At 37.4% G+C, this 15,723-nt stretch overlaps 1 protein-coding gene across 1 annotated transcript; it reads left to right on the top strand.

The window, feature by feature from the left end:
• The first annotated feature begins 388 nt into the window (after positions 1-388).
• LOC128604014 (protein eyes shut homolog) lies at positions 389-10,796 on the top strand. Its single transcript, XM_053618787.1, has 5 exons — positions 389-452; positions 1,520-1,648; positions 9,102-9,284; positions 10,009-10,175; positions 10,557-10,796. Exons 1-5 carry the CDS (start codon positions 389-391, stop codon positions 10,731-10,733), a joined length of 720 nt encoding a protein of 239 aa, XP_053474762.1. The 3' UTR covers positions 10,734-10,796.
• Positions 10,797-15,723: the final 4,927 nt, after the last annotated feature.

The raw sequence follows: 15,723 nt of genomic DNA, 5'->3' as shown, positions 1-15,723 counted from the left end.
TCTACCTACATAATTCCATTAGTTTCAGATTTTGACATATTCAATATAAATAATGTAAACAAAGGTATCAAAAACCCAGAACATTTTATTTTGCATTTCATCTTCCAAGAAAACATTTGCCTTCATTCAGTAGGTCATTTAGCAGCAGACACCTGAGATTTTCTCCCCTTCTATCTGCATACATTTGAGCTAGGTGTGTGCTGTAGGGCAATCACTCAGAGTGACAGATGTGTTTGCATGTTGCCCATAATGCAGGGCACTAATCTCACAGTCTGCTGTGGCATTACCCCCTGCTGTTCCAAACGGCAGTGACAAACCGTGCACAGACCTTCCCTGGGAATATCCTAAAGAGCTCCTGTGTAGAAACTGTCATGAACCAGGTCACCCAATGAGTTACCGACAGCAAGGGAAAATTATCGACTATCTTGGCTGCTGTGAGCTGCAGGATCACTGTAAATCAGTGTGTGTGACTGATGTTTTCATGTGCCATGGTAATTTGGTGTGAATGCGTAGATGCAAATCAGTTTTGCTGAATCTTTTTCTGGACAAATTTCAGGCCAGGTTGAGAGGTTAAATGGTTTTACACTTGAGCAGGTGCCTCATTATTCAGCTTGTTATCGACGGCAGTAATATCGGGTCTAACCCAGACATTCTAATATTTTCTTATTCTTACTCTTTATTTTGCTTCATGTTAAAGCAATCACTTCGATTTTTTTGGGATTTGAAAACCAGTGAGAATATATAAATATTTCATTTCTTGAATTATGCTCTGGAGTGGCAAAATGTACCCTGCTACATTGCAGCTCAAAGCACATTATTAATTTATAGATTAAAAAATTCTCAAATGCTTCCTGTATCAGATATCATCTTGGAGCAGCATCTTGGACTCCAAGTCAGAATATTGCTTATCTTGTTAGCCCACCTTCCCCTTCTTGCCCAGATATGAAGCACAGGAATATTAATAGAGCCAGGCTGAGCCTGGGAGAAAAATCAGACCACTGTTAGTTTTCCAATCACTCAGTAACAGTGAATAAGATCTGGATCAACACCATACAACATTTTGTGTTGTATCTGAGATGAGCTTCTTTCTCTGGGGCTGTGCTGGTTATTTTAAATCTGTTCTATTTAATTTGTCTTACATTGCACAATCAATCTAGCAGCTTAAATCTCTGGCCAGATGTTTGGTAGCACATTCAATGAGAGCTGACGGGATTATCGAAGTACACATCAGTCTCATCTATTGATTGCAAAGCAGAGCCATGACGTAGCACATTGTGGTGGTTTTGTATTCTGTGCATCTTCATGCTTTTTTCTCTCTGTCTGTCCTCCTTCTATCTATTGCACTCCCTCCTACTTTTCTGTATTTTCTACACAAGCTACACTGAGCTGAATTAATGATGCAGCAAGAGAACATTTCGTTTGGATCCTAATGATCTCTTCCTGTTTCCTTCTTTTTTTGGTCTCTGTCTGTGTAGTGATGCAGAGACCTGGTTCTGTGTGTGTCCCCCACTCTACTCAGGCAAGCTATGTCAGTTCAGTGCCTGTGAACGCAACCCATGTGCCCACGGCGCCACCTGCGTTCCCAAGAGCCCGTTGGAGACAGTGTGTCTGTGCCCATATGGAAGGCAAGGCGTCCTGTGTGACAAGGGTAAGTTCTGAATCTGCTGGGGTAATGCTTGGATCTGGAGCTAACCCTAGTTTTTATGCCTCAGCCACTAGATAGTGGAGGAATTATGTTTTCGCGTTTGTCCATCTGAGATTCTCATTAACATGATATCTCAAGACCGAGTAGTTGTTTGTAGTATTTATATGGAATTATTATTGTAACCAGCATTTGAACTGATTAGATTTTGGAATTGATCTAAACTTACACATTCATGTTATGTTCATGAAGTCAAGATTAGATCTTTACAATCAGTCCATGCATCCATTCATTCATCCATTCAAGGTTCTCGATATCTTGATTCACAGTGTCTCAAGAACAAGTGGTTAAATATTTGGTTAAAAATTATAACCAGCATTGTAACCAGCAGATGAACTTATTAGTTTTTGGAATTGATACAAACAGGGTCAAGGTTACAGCAAGGTCAAATAAAATAAAATAGTTTTTCTTTGATAGCTTCCTTATTGTTTAAAGTATATTTTAAGGGTATCTGAGGCAAACAAATGTGTAACAAGAAGGACTATGCTTGCTGGCATCTTCAAAAGAGGTGGGAAGGTGGGAATACACCTGAGGTGGGAATACACCCTGGAGAGGGAAGCCAGTCCATCACAGGGCACTATATACACTATATAAACTCTTACACTACCTACCAGTCAACCTACTGCCATGTTTTTGGGAGGTGGAAGGATAATGGAGATCCTGGATGAACCCCATGAGGACATGGGAAGAACATACAGAGAAATGCCACACTTAACCTGAGCTCAGGATAGACCTGGAGAAATTGTTTCTGTGAGCAACATTGCCCACTGCACCACTGTGCCACCCTTCCAGTTATATTTCATTTTTGTAAATCAGAATGGAATGAGCAATTTTAACCAGGCTCGATGAGAAATTCTTTTCCTATATGAATTTGATTGCATCTTGTAAATCTGCCCACAGTTACCAACCAGTGTAAATTTTCTATTATCAATTATATTGATTGTCTTGTACAGATACCTCATGTTTTCACAGTTTCCTTTTTGTTCTTTCACCAATCAAGCTGGCAATTACAGAATGTGTTTGCTAGTATACAGATTCTATTCACCAATAGAAAACATATGGTCAATTTTTTTTTTTGTAAAAGTTACATCTAAGTCCATATTTAAACTTTTAGTTCACAATGGCTGATTTCTTCCTAAAATAAGACTAGACATCAGAGCACATAATACTATACACATTAATAGGACAATATTGTACAGGCTCTCTCCATCTATTAGATCTCTCTTGCAAGATGTAAAAGCTCTTATTTTGCTATAACTTAATTGGGAAGCAAGATTTAAAAGACGCTTTGGCACAGCACACCTAGCCACCATGCCAGACACCTCTCTCCATTAGACAGCATAATGCCTATGCCAGCTGGAGCGCAGTAATCTTCTTGTGTTACAAGGAGTGTGGGTGACATTTCAATTTAAAGCCCGGTACCATCAGTTAACATCAAAGTCTATATTGATCAGTAGCAGAGGCTGCTCAAGCTCTCATTGGTCCTCAAGCTTTCTTTGTTTTGCATTTACATGTTATTGCTTTACAGAAATACAACTTGAGACAGCCCAGAAGTTTAAGATACCTGCTTTTAATACTTTTTAGCATTTTAATAGATACAGTGGGGGAAATAGGTATTGGACGCGTCAACATTTTTTTCAGTAAATATATTTCCAATGAGGTTATTCACATGAAATTTTCACCAGACATCAGTATTAACTCAAGAAATCTGGAAATATAAAGAATTCACAACATTAAAGTCCATAAATAAAGCTATGTGTAATAAAGTGGAATGACACAGGAAAAAAGTATTGAACACGCTAAGAAAAATCAGTTCTCCAAGGCAAAGTAAGGCAAGGGACCAGCTGAAATCCGTAATTATAAGTAATTAAACCCCCCTATCTGTGCAAATTAACATCAGCTAGGTTTGTAAATTGATGGTCTATAAAAAGGCTTTTCATTACCAAGGTGTTACACAAGAAACATCTCATGATGGGTAAAAGCAAAGAGCTCTCCCAAGACCTTTGCAACCTTATTGTTGCAAAACATGTTGATGGAATCGGATACAGACGTCAAAACTTCTGAATCCTCCAGTAAGCACCATTGGGGCCATTATCCACAAGTGGATATCAGTCTGTCATCAACCGGCCATGCTCAGGAGCTCCTCGCAAGATTTCTGACCAGGGACTCAGAAGAATAGTCAGAAGAGTAGCCCAAGAGCCAAGGACGACTCGGAAAGAGCTCCAGAAACACTTGGAGGCAGCAAGTACCATCGTCACAGAGAAAACAATAGACAATGCACTCCACTGCTCACGCTCACCCCGCAAAACTCCATTACCAAAGAAAAGTCATGCCAAAGCTTGTTTAAAGTTTGCTATAACTCATTTGGACAAGCCTATGAAATACTGGGAGAGTATTTAACTTTTTGGCTGTCATACTACACACCATGTTTGGAGAAGAAATGACACTGCACATCACCCTTAAAACACTGTACCAACAGTGAAGTGTGGAGGTGGAAGCATCATGGTGTGAGGCTGTTTTTCATCACATGGTACTAAAAGACTTCATATAATTGAAGGAACGATGAATGGAGCCCTTTAGTGGGAGATGCTTGAAAAGAATCTGCTGCCATCCACCAGGATGATGAACATGAGACGGCAAAAAAAATCAAGGTGTTATAATGTCCCAGTCAATCACCTGACTTGAATCCAATTGACCAAGCTTTAAAGACAGTATGTTTAGAAGAATGGGCCAAAATCACACCTGAATAGTGTGGCCGATTAATTTCTTTCAATTTTCTTTCAATTTGTCATTGCAAACAAAGGCTTCTCTTATTAAATAAATTTCAGTTAGCGCGTTCAATACTTTTTTCCTGTGTCATTCTGCTTTATTACACATAACTTCATTTATGGACTTTAATGTTGTGAATTCTTTATATTTCCAGATTTCTTGAGTGAATACTGATGTCTGGTGAACATTTCATGTGAACTGTATGTGTGTGTATATATATATATATATATATATATATATATATATATATATATATATATATATATATATATATAAACTGTATATTTGGTGTTTCTGCTATCCAGTGCCATTTAATTGGTCAAGAATCATTTGCTGTAACAAATGATTCCAACATGTACATTCCAACATGTAAAATAAAAACAACCACAACCTTTATTATGCAATTTAAATTAATTAAAACATAAGGTAATGGTGGCAATTATGCAGTCCTATTATTAATTTCAGATATAACGTGTTATGAAATCTGTTTTATAATATTTTACATTCCATTTTATTTTCTCTTTTCCCCTCTCTCTTTCTCGCTCTTTAGTTCCTATAGCATTATAGCAGTTGTAAACAGTTGCTACCTCACCAGACTTTCATTTTTTATCTCTTGAAGTTAATAAGACAAAAAAATTTAGCTTGTCATGTTACCAAGAAACTGGAAATCTTTTGTCCTGAAGACGTGAAAACATACTGTTACTTTAAATAAATGTCTCATTACAGAAAGCTCCACCAAATCATAAAGTTGACATTTTTTCTTTGTTTAATTTAACAGCACATTTTAAAATCTGTTCATTATTAGATTATGGGGAGAGTCTGCAATACAAGTCCCTGTGAATGAGATGTTACTATAGAGACAGCAACATATTAGAAGAAGTGCATTAGTATGATCTGTAATTTGAATTGCATCTGGAATTACTGTCAGAGCCAGGCTGAGAATTAATAAACACATTTTGGCCAATTATATTTGAGAATTCAACAATGATCTGTTATAAAATCATGTAGCAGTCATAAATGTTTTTGATAGGACGTTTAAAGAGCATTTTAAATGTCAGCAATTTATTGGCATGATTACCAACAATGTCAATACATCTGTGGAACATTCATACCAACCAGTTTTATTTGTGAATCAATATATCGATTTGACATTAGTATAAATAAGTAAATACATGACAGAATTTCAGCTTGCTTAAAGAACAAATGTGAATATGGGTGGTATAAGAAACAAAACACTCAAAATATATAGTTATTTTTTGTAATTTGTAATGATCTCTCACAAATCTCTAACAAAGTTTATATCTGAAATAAAATTTTATGTCTCTGTAATTCCATCATGATTATTTTAGCAAATTATAAATGCAATGCAGTCATTGACTGAGCTGCACTAAAATGGTTGATTGTGGTATATTAAGAAAGAGCAGCAGGGGAGGCCACTATTTATGTACATTATGAAGTCTAGCTATAATGGTCATCTTTGCAGCTATCGGTGTTGCTCCATATCTTCTGGGCTTATATGGCCTCTGTCCATATGACCCTTTAATAAACTTGTCCATCCAGTTTAAAGGTCTACAGCTTCCCAGCCAGGATAAGTCATGTTTGTAGGTTAAACAAATCCCAAAACTCAGAGAGTCACTGGCAGAAATTCTCCCTTTCACATTAAAAAGTCAGTTAATCCAACAACATGTGCCAAGAACAGTTCCATTTGCCCAAAGCTTTGCTGGCTGGAAGCTATCTGCAATCATGCGACATCTGTTCAGGTTGTCCTTAGGTCAATGTAAAAAAAAAAAAAAAAAAGCAACCCAGCCACAAACATAATGGGCCATTTGCTTATTTGTTTTGCCATTCAAAATGTTAATAGATAAAGTGTCAGGCATTTTTTTCAGGTTTAAAAAGACATCTCAACAGATTTAATGATGAGCTTTTAATAAAACTAAAGCTAAAAGCTATGTATACCTGATGATGCTGCTTGGCTCATGAGTTAATCATGTAGAGAAAGATGTCCTAAAAAATGCACATCTGTTTTGTCTGAACACTGCGTATGCTGCAGTACATTTTCCCACACTGAAGAGACACTCTGCTGTATGTAAAAAATAATAATAAAAAAGCCTATAAGGATTCTTTTTGAAAGCAGGACAAATGTGGTAGAACTGGCATAGAGACCACCTTTTTTTTGCAGGGAGCTGGAATAAACTGGCGGTGTGTCGCTTGCAGAGCATGAGCAGAATTTTAATAGGCTCTTACTTCCTCATCGGCCCAGTCACTATCACTTGTTACCAGCATCCTTGTGAAGAGGAACATAACTGTGCCTGTGGCAGTATAGTGTGGGGTGATCATATGCACTGCTCATGTAGAGCTGCAGGGTTTGGTTTATTTTTCTCTGCATTTTTTTTTTTTTGACATACATGTTAAAACCCTTACATAAGGCAAAAAATGAACCAAGGTTCCTTTACTTGGTTTGTATATTATATCAAATTAGTGACGTGAGACATTGCAAGAGGTAGAAAGTAACAAACTACATACCCTCTTGTTACAGTACTTGGGTACATGTTTCACTATAATGGTACATTTTTTAAAAGTATAATTTATTCCATACATATTTATTAAATAAAATTTTCAACATTGCTACATTTATTTCTGATCACTGTTACAGAGCAATAAAATACATTTAACCCTGGAAGACCATTAAAAAGCAGTATGTGCAACTGTTAAATAATTTCAATTCTAGGTGCTTTAGTCAGCAGCAGCAATGTCTAAGACAGTGGAGCAACCCTGGCCCAATTTATCCAATATTTCAGTTTTAAATGCTTCAAAATGGAACCATGTGATGATGACTTGCAAATTATGTGAGCCAAACCACATTGGCTCTTTTGAAGTTTTAAAGTATGAAAAAGCTATATTATACTTAAGATGTGACGTTGATGTTCTGTACTGATAGCTTGTTGTTTTAAATATATCTAATGGTTAAATATATCTGAGAGCTTCTTCAGCATATAGGTAATGCTCAGGATAATGGGTAAGGTGTATCTTTGCTAGATAGCTAACTATGTTGCTAGAAACATGTATTAATTAACATAAGCTAACCCCAGTAGCATTTGGCTAAATTACCTAGCCAGCTACTGTAACTATACCTTTACTTATATACTGATAATCGAGGTGGTGTTCACTTCAGCACACCTCACTTGATTTGTACTCTTTCCACCACTGAAACTTTTATCTGCAGCCCTGAAGAGAAAATAAAGCATAAACTGAAACGTGTCTATCTTATATAACTCCAGTTACCTCTGTAGCAACTGCTCCATCCTACAGCTTTGTTAATATATGTGCTGAGTTTCCTCTGTCAGTTTGATACATAAAAGAACTGATGTTAATTGCCTATAGTGCATGAACCAGCCAGAGCTTTTCCCAACGGCTTAATTTGCTATAAATCACACCACAATTATGGCACTGTTCTTGTTCAATTCTTCAGAGATTTCCCTATGAAGGCCAGCTTTCTTTTAATTTCTAAATGGGAGCCCATTCTGCCACACCATGACAGTTTAGACATTTTTCTTGACACATTTTTATATTTTTTTATATTTTATAGTCGAGCTGTAGTTCTGTGGGTGGTTAGTGTGTTTCTTAAGGGATGTTTTTTTAATCAATCAGTTTTCTTATTTGCCATTGAGAATGTCAAATCTCGAATGTCCTTCAGCACATTTCTGCCTATTTCGAAGCTGGCACAGGACTTGAGTTTCACCTGAAGTAATTTAACACATGGTCTCATTAAGGACTTGTTTGAGCAGAAGAAAGCACAAATGAGCAGATGTGTGTGAGCCAGCGGGGGAGCAGCACACAGCACACACACCAAGGGTTTTTTTGGTGGGGGTTTTTTGTTTTGTTTTTTTAAACGGCAGCACCGCATCCACTCCTCCTCTTGATAGTGTCTTGGGCAATCATTAGACGCTGTGCAAATATAAAGCAATGATCTTCTATATGTGCAATTTCCAAAAGCATAAATAATTGAGAACAAAAAATAGAATGCCTGCATGCAGTCACTGTTAGGCAGAGTCTCATGCGTGCAAGGCATTAGGGGAGGGGGACTGGATGGAAAGAAAACACTCACTGATGGGAGAATTGCAGGCAAATGCAGATAACTTGAAGATGCAGCAAAACCACAAAGCTGTATGTTCAGACATAAATGAAATCACTTGAGAGCTTGCTTAGAATATGAAATGGATCTTTTCTCTCTTTTTTGGAGCATTTTTGACAGATTATTTAAAGACGTGGGATTATACTACATTTATTCGTGTTTCCTCACGTTTCAAAATAAAAAGGTTGTGAAACATCTGCTTGTATCCAAACACATGCCAATAATAAAAAAAGGGGGAAAATACAAATGTAAGGAGAAAAGCATAGCAATCTTTAACTAACAGCCATTCCTCTGTGGTGTTGGATAAAAACCCAAGTGCATGGTTAAAAATGCAGTGTGTGGATCAAGAGCATCATCTGGTGGCTCTTCTAGAGGCTGCGCTATACTGTGAAGTGTCAGATACATGTCTTTGATGGTATCCTAGAGAACTAGATAGATTTTAGATTGACTACTAATAAACTTGAGTTTATCACTGATTTGTTTTTACCCTCTCCACAGACATCAGAATTACTCGACCCAGATTTAGTGGTCTTGATGAGTTTGGATACTCGTCCTACATGGCGTACCCGCCTATTTCCAGAATGAGCTACTTCTATGAGTTCCGGCTGAAACTGACATTTTCCAATAACAGCACCGCTGTAAAGAATAACCTTATTCTCTTCTCTGGACAGAAAGGACAAGGTGAGAGAGGTTGTAGAACATATAAGAACACACATGGGAAATTAATATCTGCGCGTGTTTAGAAATTATTTCTGTCATGTATGTAATGCATCTGGGAATTGCTTATGCGTTTGGAAGTGTAGATACAGGCCTTAGAGGGAAGTTTGTTTCTTTTTTTTTTCAAACAAGTTTTCTATTAAGATTCTTTCTTCAAAACTAATACAATCCATTCAAGTCTACTCAGAGAGTAACACTGATATAAACTCTTCTCGTCTGTTCTCTTATTAGATCAGTTCAGTTTCAGAGAGATGATGTAGGTTAGGGTCTCAAGTAACTGTCATGCCTTTCCCAATTATTCCTGAGGTCAGCCACACCGACTGCTGAGTGACACGTCACCACTGGCGGGCCATTTAATCAAAAGGCAGACAGTCGAAGAGGAACGCGAGGAGGTCGTGAATCTTCCGTACTTTTGGCACCGCTTTCTCTGTATTACAGTTTAGGGTGATGCATCAGGGGAAAAGCAGAATAAGACAGCTGTATGAATAATGAAGCAATTGTCAGGGGAATGGCATGGTACAGTGGAGGACAGAAATCACAAAAGTGAGAGAGAAAGAGAGAGAGAGAGAGAGAGGGAGAGAAGATAAGACAGCAGCCATTCATCTGATAATTGGCATGATATATTGGCATGTTTGCTGCATGAGTTCTGCACAAAATGTAAAGGTGTGACTCTGTATCTGTTCAAAAGGTATCACTGGAGATGACTTCTTTGCCTTGGGGGTGAGAAGCAGACGAATCATCCATAAGTTCAACCTCGGTTCAGGGGTGGCTACCATCGTTAGTGACCCCTTAAACCAGAGGATCAAAATACACACTGTGCACTTTGGACGATCTCTTAGGACTGGATGGATAAAGGTGCTTTTACATTTTCTCAGTCACAGGCAGTGTACATGTCTATGCACACTGCATCACCGTTCCACTAAAATACACTGAACCATGGTGACTTCAAACATAATCTCATTCCTTTACATGCCCATAGTAAGTGGGTCTGAAATGTTAGGTAGGCTCATTTAGACTAAGCATTACATTTTACGTTTGAAGACATTATGTATGACTCACCCAAACCCAAATTTTTGCACTAATGATAAGTAGCAGACCATTTGTATTTTAGCCAGAGTAGACAGTTGTATTCTACAAAATCAAAGAGCTGACCTGGGTCAATGGCACCTCCATTAAGTATTGAAAAGAAAAATATACATTTCAGTCTCCGATAACCTTTTAGTGGTGTGTATGCAGGTTGATGGGCAAAGGAACAAGACTGGGTTGAGTCCTGGTAATCTGGCAGCTTTGACCACCTTTAGTCCACTCTACATGGGCGGCTACAGCGAACACATCCCTGAGATGCTTCCTTTAGGCACCAGATTCAATAATAGCTTTCAAGGTAAGGTAATTGGCTATACAGCTTCTTCTTAATTAAGCTAATTGATGTTCCAGTGTCTCTTTGTTTATTGAATCTGAGAAATCACAGCATAGAGTAATTCTTAAAGACATTTTATACTATTGAATGTTATAGGCTTGTAATGAACCTCATTTCAGTTTCATGATGCAGCTCAGGGGGTGAATTCAATTTGCAAAAATCTGCATAGGAATTTTGTTACTGAATATCAACCAAGCAGTTTTGTATTCCATTTAGGCTCCTTAATTGACCGAATGGAATAGAGCCCTATGTAAATTCACAAAGGGAATTACCTCTTCTTTTCCACGGTTTTAAAGAGGACTGAAGTGAAATAGGGTTTTAAGAGGAGGACTGATGAGTAGAAATACTTTAATGTATTGGTTATGACTGCAAAGCAGACTGAATATCAGTTGTGTTGTATTTCGGTTTAGTTTTAGAAGGTAAAATGAACATACATTCAACGGCTACTTCAATAGGAACATCTATATACCTGCTCGTTCATGGAAGTATTCATTCAGCCAATCATGTGGCAGCAGCTCAGTGCATAAAATCATTCAGATACAGGTCAAGAGCTTCAGTTAATCTTCACTGTTCACAGTAAACATTAGAATGGGGGAAGTGTGATCTCAATGACTTTCACTGTGACATGGTTGTTGGTGCCAGAGGGGCTGGTTTCACTACTGCTGAAACTGCTGGGATTTTCTCAAATTTTCACAAATAACAGTCTCTAGGGTTTACACTGATTGGGGGGGATTGTTCAGAATAGTTTGAGCTGGCAGGAAGGCTATGGTAACTCTAAGCACTCTTTACCACTGATGAGCAGAAAAGCATCTCAGAATGCACAACACATAGAACTTTGTGGCAGATGGGCTACAACAGCAGAAGACCACATCAGGTTCCACTCCTATCAACCAAGAATAGGAATGTGAGACTAAAGTGGGCAGAGGCTCAGTGAAACTGGGCAGGTGAAAATGGAAAAAATATCACCTGAACTGAAGCTCTTGATCTATAGCTTTATAATTTTATGCATTGTGCTGCTGCCACTTGATTGGCTGATTTGGATGACTGCATGAATGAGCAGGTGTCCAGGTGTTCCTAATAAAGTGGGCAGTGGGCACATTTATGTGGAGGATTAAAAATTAGGTTAGATTTGTTGCTTAAATGATAACTACATGGTTATAGAATTCTGGCTTTGGTGAGGTTTTTTTTTCTGAAGCAGTCTCACTTCTAGCAATCATTCATTATTCAGTGTGAAACACTGCGAAGTGCAGAGTGTGAGTCATCATATTAAAATGACTTTGATTCACTGGGTGCCTGAATTTCAATAAAATGCTTGTCACCTATTTAGATCTGCTAGCTTACTTGGCAGCTTAATATATTTCCTGTGCATGCAGGCACATTACAGATAACAAATCTCAAAAAGTCAACTGCCTTCTCCAGGCAATCCAGTTATATAAGTCCCTCTGTCTTAACCGGTCTCTAATTGCGATGGCTAGAGGTAAATTTGCAGCTAATGGACTCCTTGGACAGTTATTAGTGAGCGACGGTCCCCAAGGAAATGTCAACAAACACAATGCAACACTAATGAAGTGCCATCAGTATCTTCGGGGAAGTAAGTGTGAGTTGTGCGTGTCTGTTACATGTAGGGAATCAGCATATGTAATTAACAGCCAAGGTCTGACGCACAGACATCTATTAATAGGTTGAACAAATGAAGTACTAAAAGCTCATTTGTAATGATGTTCACTGCTGCATGCTCTTATGCAGTGGATGTTTCAGTGGAGGACAATGTTTATGTGTGTAGAGGTCTTTTTCTCTCTTTGTTCATCTCTCTAACCTACCTCTAACACAATGTCTCTCTAACACAAAAACAATCACTCGTTTAAACCATCTGCCTCTTGTCAAGTGCAAATATTTGCTGTTTTGCTACAGAGACCCAAGTTCATGGAAATGAATATTCATGAATGAAAGCAGCATTTTGTGAATTTCTCGAGCACAGGGATTATTAATTCAGTAGTCTTACTGTAGGTGCTGCTCACAGGCACGTATCTGACTGAGAGTTGATGCTGGCTCCCACCATAATCATTTTAACTATCAAAAGGAAGCACAACAACAACATTTTTAGACTATATGTTACATAAAATTTACATAAAAGAGACCTTATAAAAATGACTTTGGTGTGCATTTTGGGTTCATTTATTCACTCAGATAAAGGGAAATGCCAGTTTAGTGTTATAGATACAAACGTTTATAGAGTTATAGTTTGTGAACATTTGTACATGAGTTTTCTTTTGAATTTTCTCGCGTGATATCAGATTGAATTTTAAGTCCAGTAGGTGCACCTGAAATTCTTGTTTTCGGCATTGTAAATACATTCAGGAAAACTATGGAATGTTCAATGTCCAATGGAATGGCCAATACTAAATACATACAGGTACATACATGTATGTATGATGTGAATTAATCATGTCCCCTTATTAAGTCCTCAGAAAGATCGGAGGAGACAAATCTTAATCGGAGACGTCTCAAGGATCGCATATTATGTAGATAAAATTATGAACTACACTTATCAGCTTATCCTTTAAACCTTGTCCAGTTGCTTCAGTAAATATGTCATTGCATATATATTACAAATATAACCATTAACAAAAGGTAGGATAGTGGTGTGGCAGGTAGCATTGCTACCTTAACTCCCAGGAGCCTGGAGCCTGTAAAGATCTGTACAAATTCTCCATTCAAAAAGAGCAAGTGAGCTAAATACAAGGCAGTGATGCTAACAAGGTAATGAATGAATGCTAATTGATTCATGGCTAAAGGACACTACAGAGCCCTGTAGCATTCTGTGAAGAAGAAAGTTGAAACTCTACTATTCGTTAAAGTAGAAAGGACTATGAGGAGCTTATCCTCAGCTTTGGATGGCACAACACCTATGACCGTGGTTTAGCTACAACAAGAAATTAAAAAGTCATGATTGCTGTATGATGGCAGTATTTATCTCAACTACTGTGTCATACACCACAATGTGACCATGCTGGAAGATCTTGGTATGTGTGTCCACGTGCAGTAGGTGACATTCAGTTGTTTCACATTGCCTCTGGTGATTAAGAGGGGTGAAATAGAATTTTCATACAGGGAATTTCAATAAACTGAATGGGTCGTCCGGATATCGGGTTAAGCATCTACTGTACATAGTACAAGTATGAATACTGCCATGTATTGTATACGGCAATCATTTATTTTTATTTTTTAAATTTTTTAGTTTTCCTCATCAACCTGACTGCTTGTTTGTAAATATACTTCACAACAAACAAACAAGCAAATAACTTGGATATAATAAATAACTCCAATTACATTTTTGCACCAATTTTAAGTATACTAAAATGAGGCACAGTCACAGACCTACAATTAACATAAATTCTACATTGCAAACCCGAATATTTCATTTAACTCAAAAATTTTGATGAACCTAATTACCTCAAAAATTTTAAGTTGGTGAATCAATTTCTTTAAGCCAAATACACTTAAATATAACAAAAATTTAGCTCAAACTTGTAATATTTAAGTGTATTTGGCTTAAAGAAATTGATTTATCAACTTAAAATTTTTGAGGTAATTAGTTTCCTAAAATTTTTTGAGTTAAATGAACTTATCCAGTTTTACAGTGTATTTTGTTCAGTATTAAAGGTATTTTGTGTCCTGTAATATCTCTCAGGAGGGGAGGGTCTCTCTATGCCAACATTAGAGCTTAACACAACATAAGGTGCACTGTGAATAATAGCTGATTAGCTAGATTTGTGGTCTTCAACAGCTGGTGACCCAGAATGCTGAGTTTGCTGAATCTTCAGTTCGCTACTTTAATGATCATGGTGAATATGTTCTCAGGCTGGGATTCTGTTAGCTAACTGTAGGCCATTGTGTGTGTTTTCAGAACTACTAAAGCCTGCATGAACTGGGGCAATTAAGATCTACTCAATCTACAAGATAGAATTGACTCATATATGAATCGCACAAGTTCATGTCAGTTTTTTTTCAGTAGATGATTTTAACTGGGGTAAGCATTGCTGGTGTAGCATGTAAAACTTTAAGTTTGTTTCACTGGGTGAAAAAAATGTACATCAATATATTTAATAGAAATATGCTTCTTCTTCTCCTTCTTTATTTCTTCTTTACACGTGTAAAGATAGAAAAATCAAATATAGTCATGCGTAATGTGTTTTGTTTGAAAAGGTTGCATTTTTAATGTGCAATTCCGGACCAGGCATGATGGGAAGTTTCACACACTGGACAGGCCTGGAACTCAGCCTATATCTGCCCGCAGTGTGGGTCAGTGTGGGGTCTCTCCATGTAGTCTGCTTTCTTGTCACAACGGTGGCACCTGTATCGACTCTGGATCCTCCGTGTAGTAAGACTTCACTTCCACCAAAATACAAATCATATTTTGAGGATTTGCATTTGGCTCTCATGTTAGTGATTTGCCATCATTCAGCCAAAATGGACTGAATGTTGGGTATTGTGCAAAAGCCTTAGCCACACTATATCTTTTTAATATACAGTTTATGTTAAATGTGACAACAGAAGAGATTTCCAAACATTAATTTTCTAACTATTCTGAAGAACAAGTAGTTCTGCAACAGATGGTATGGCCTCCACAGGGCCCTGATGTCAACATAATTGAAGCTGTCTGGGAGCAAAGACAGCCAAAGTCTGTTTAAAAAAAAAAAAAAGAAAGACGGAAAAAAAACTGGCAGTTTCTCCAAGATGTTAAAAACAACCTAGCAGCTGATTTCCTTATAAAACATACAAGGCTTGATGCAGTTTTAAATGCTGCATCAATATTCAGGACATTTATTGATTAAATCTGACTGCTCATTTCACCCCTACAAATTTTCCTTCTTACATTTTTATTAAATATTTAAATAATCTATGTAAGTTCTGTATTTTGCACAGTACTGTATTTCTCCAGATTATTTTTTATTGGCTTCACTCTGTCTCTTTGGGTTTTTTTTT

The sequence above is a fragment of the Ictalurus furcatus genome, chromosome 29 (genome assembly GCF_023375685.1).
Source record: "Ictalurus furcatus strain D&B chromosome 29, Billie_1.0, whole genome shotgun sequence".
Taxonomy (NCBI): domain Eukaryota; kingdom Metazoa; phylum Chordata; class Actinopteri; order Siluriformes; family Ictaluridae; genus Ictalurus; species Ictalurus furcatus.
The sequence above is the reverse complement of the archived record's forward strand: the minus strand, read 5'-3'. Positions and strand labels throughout refer to the sequence as shown.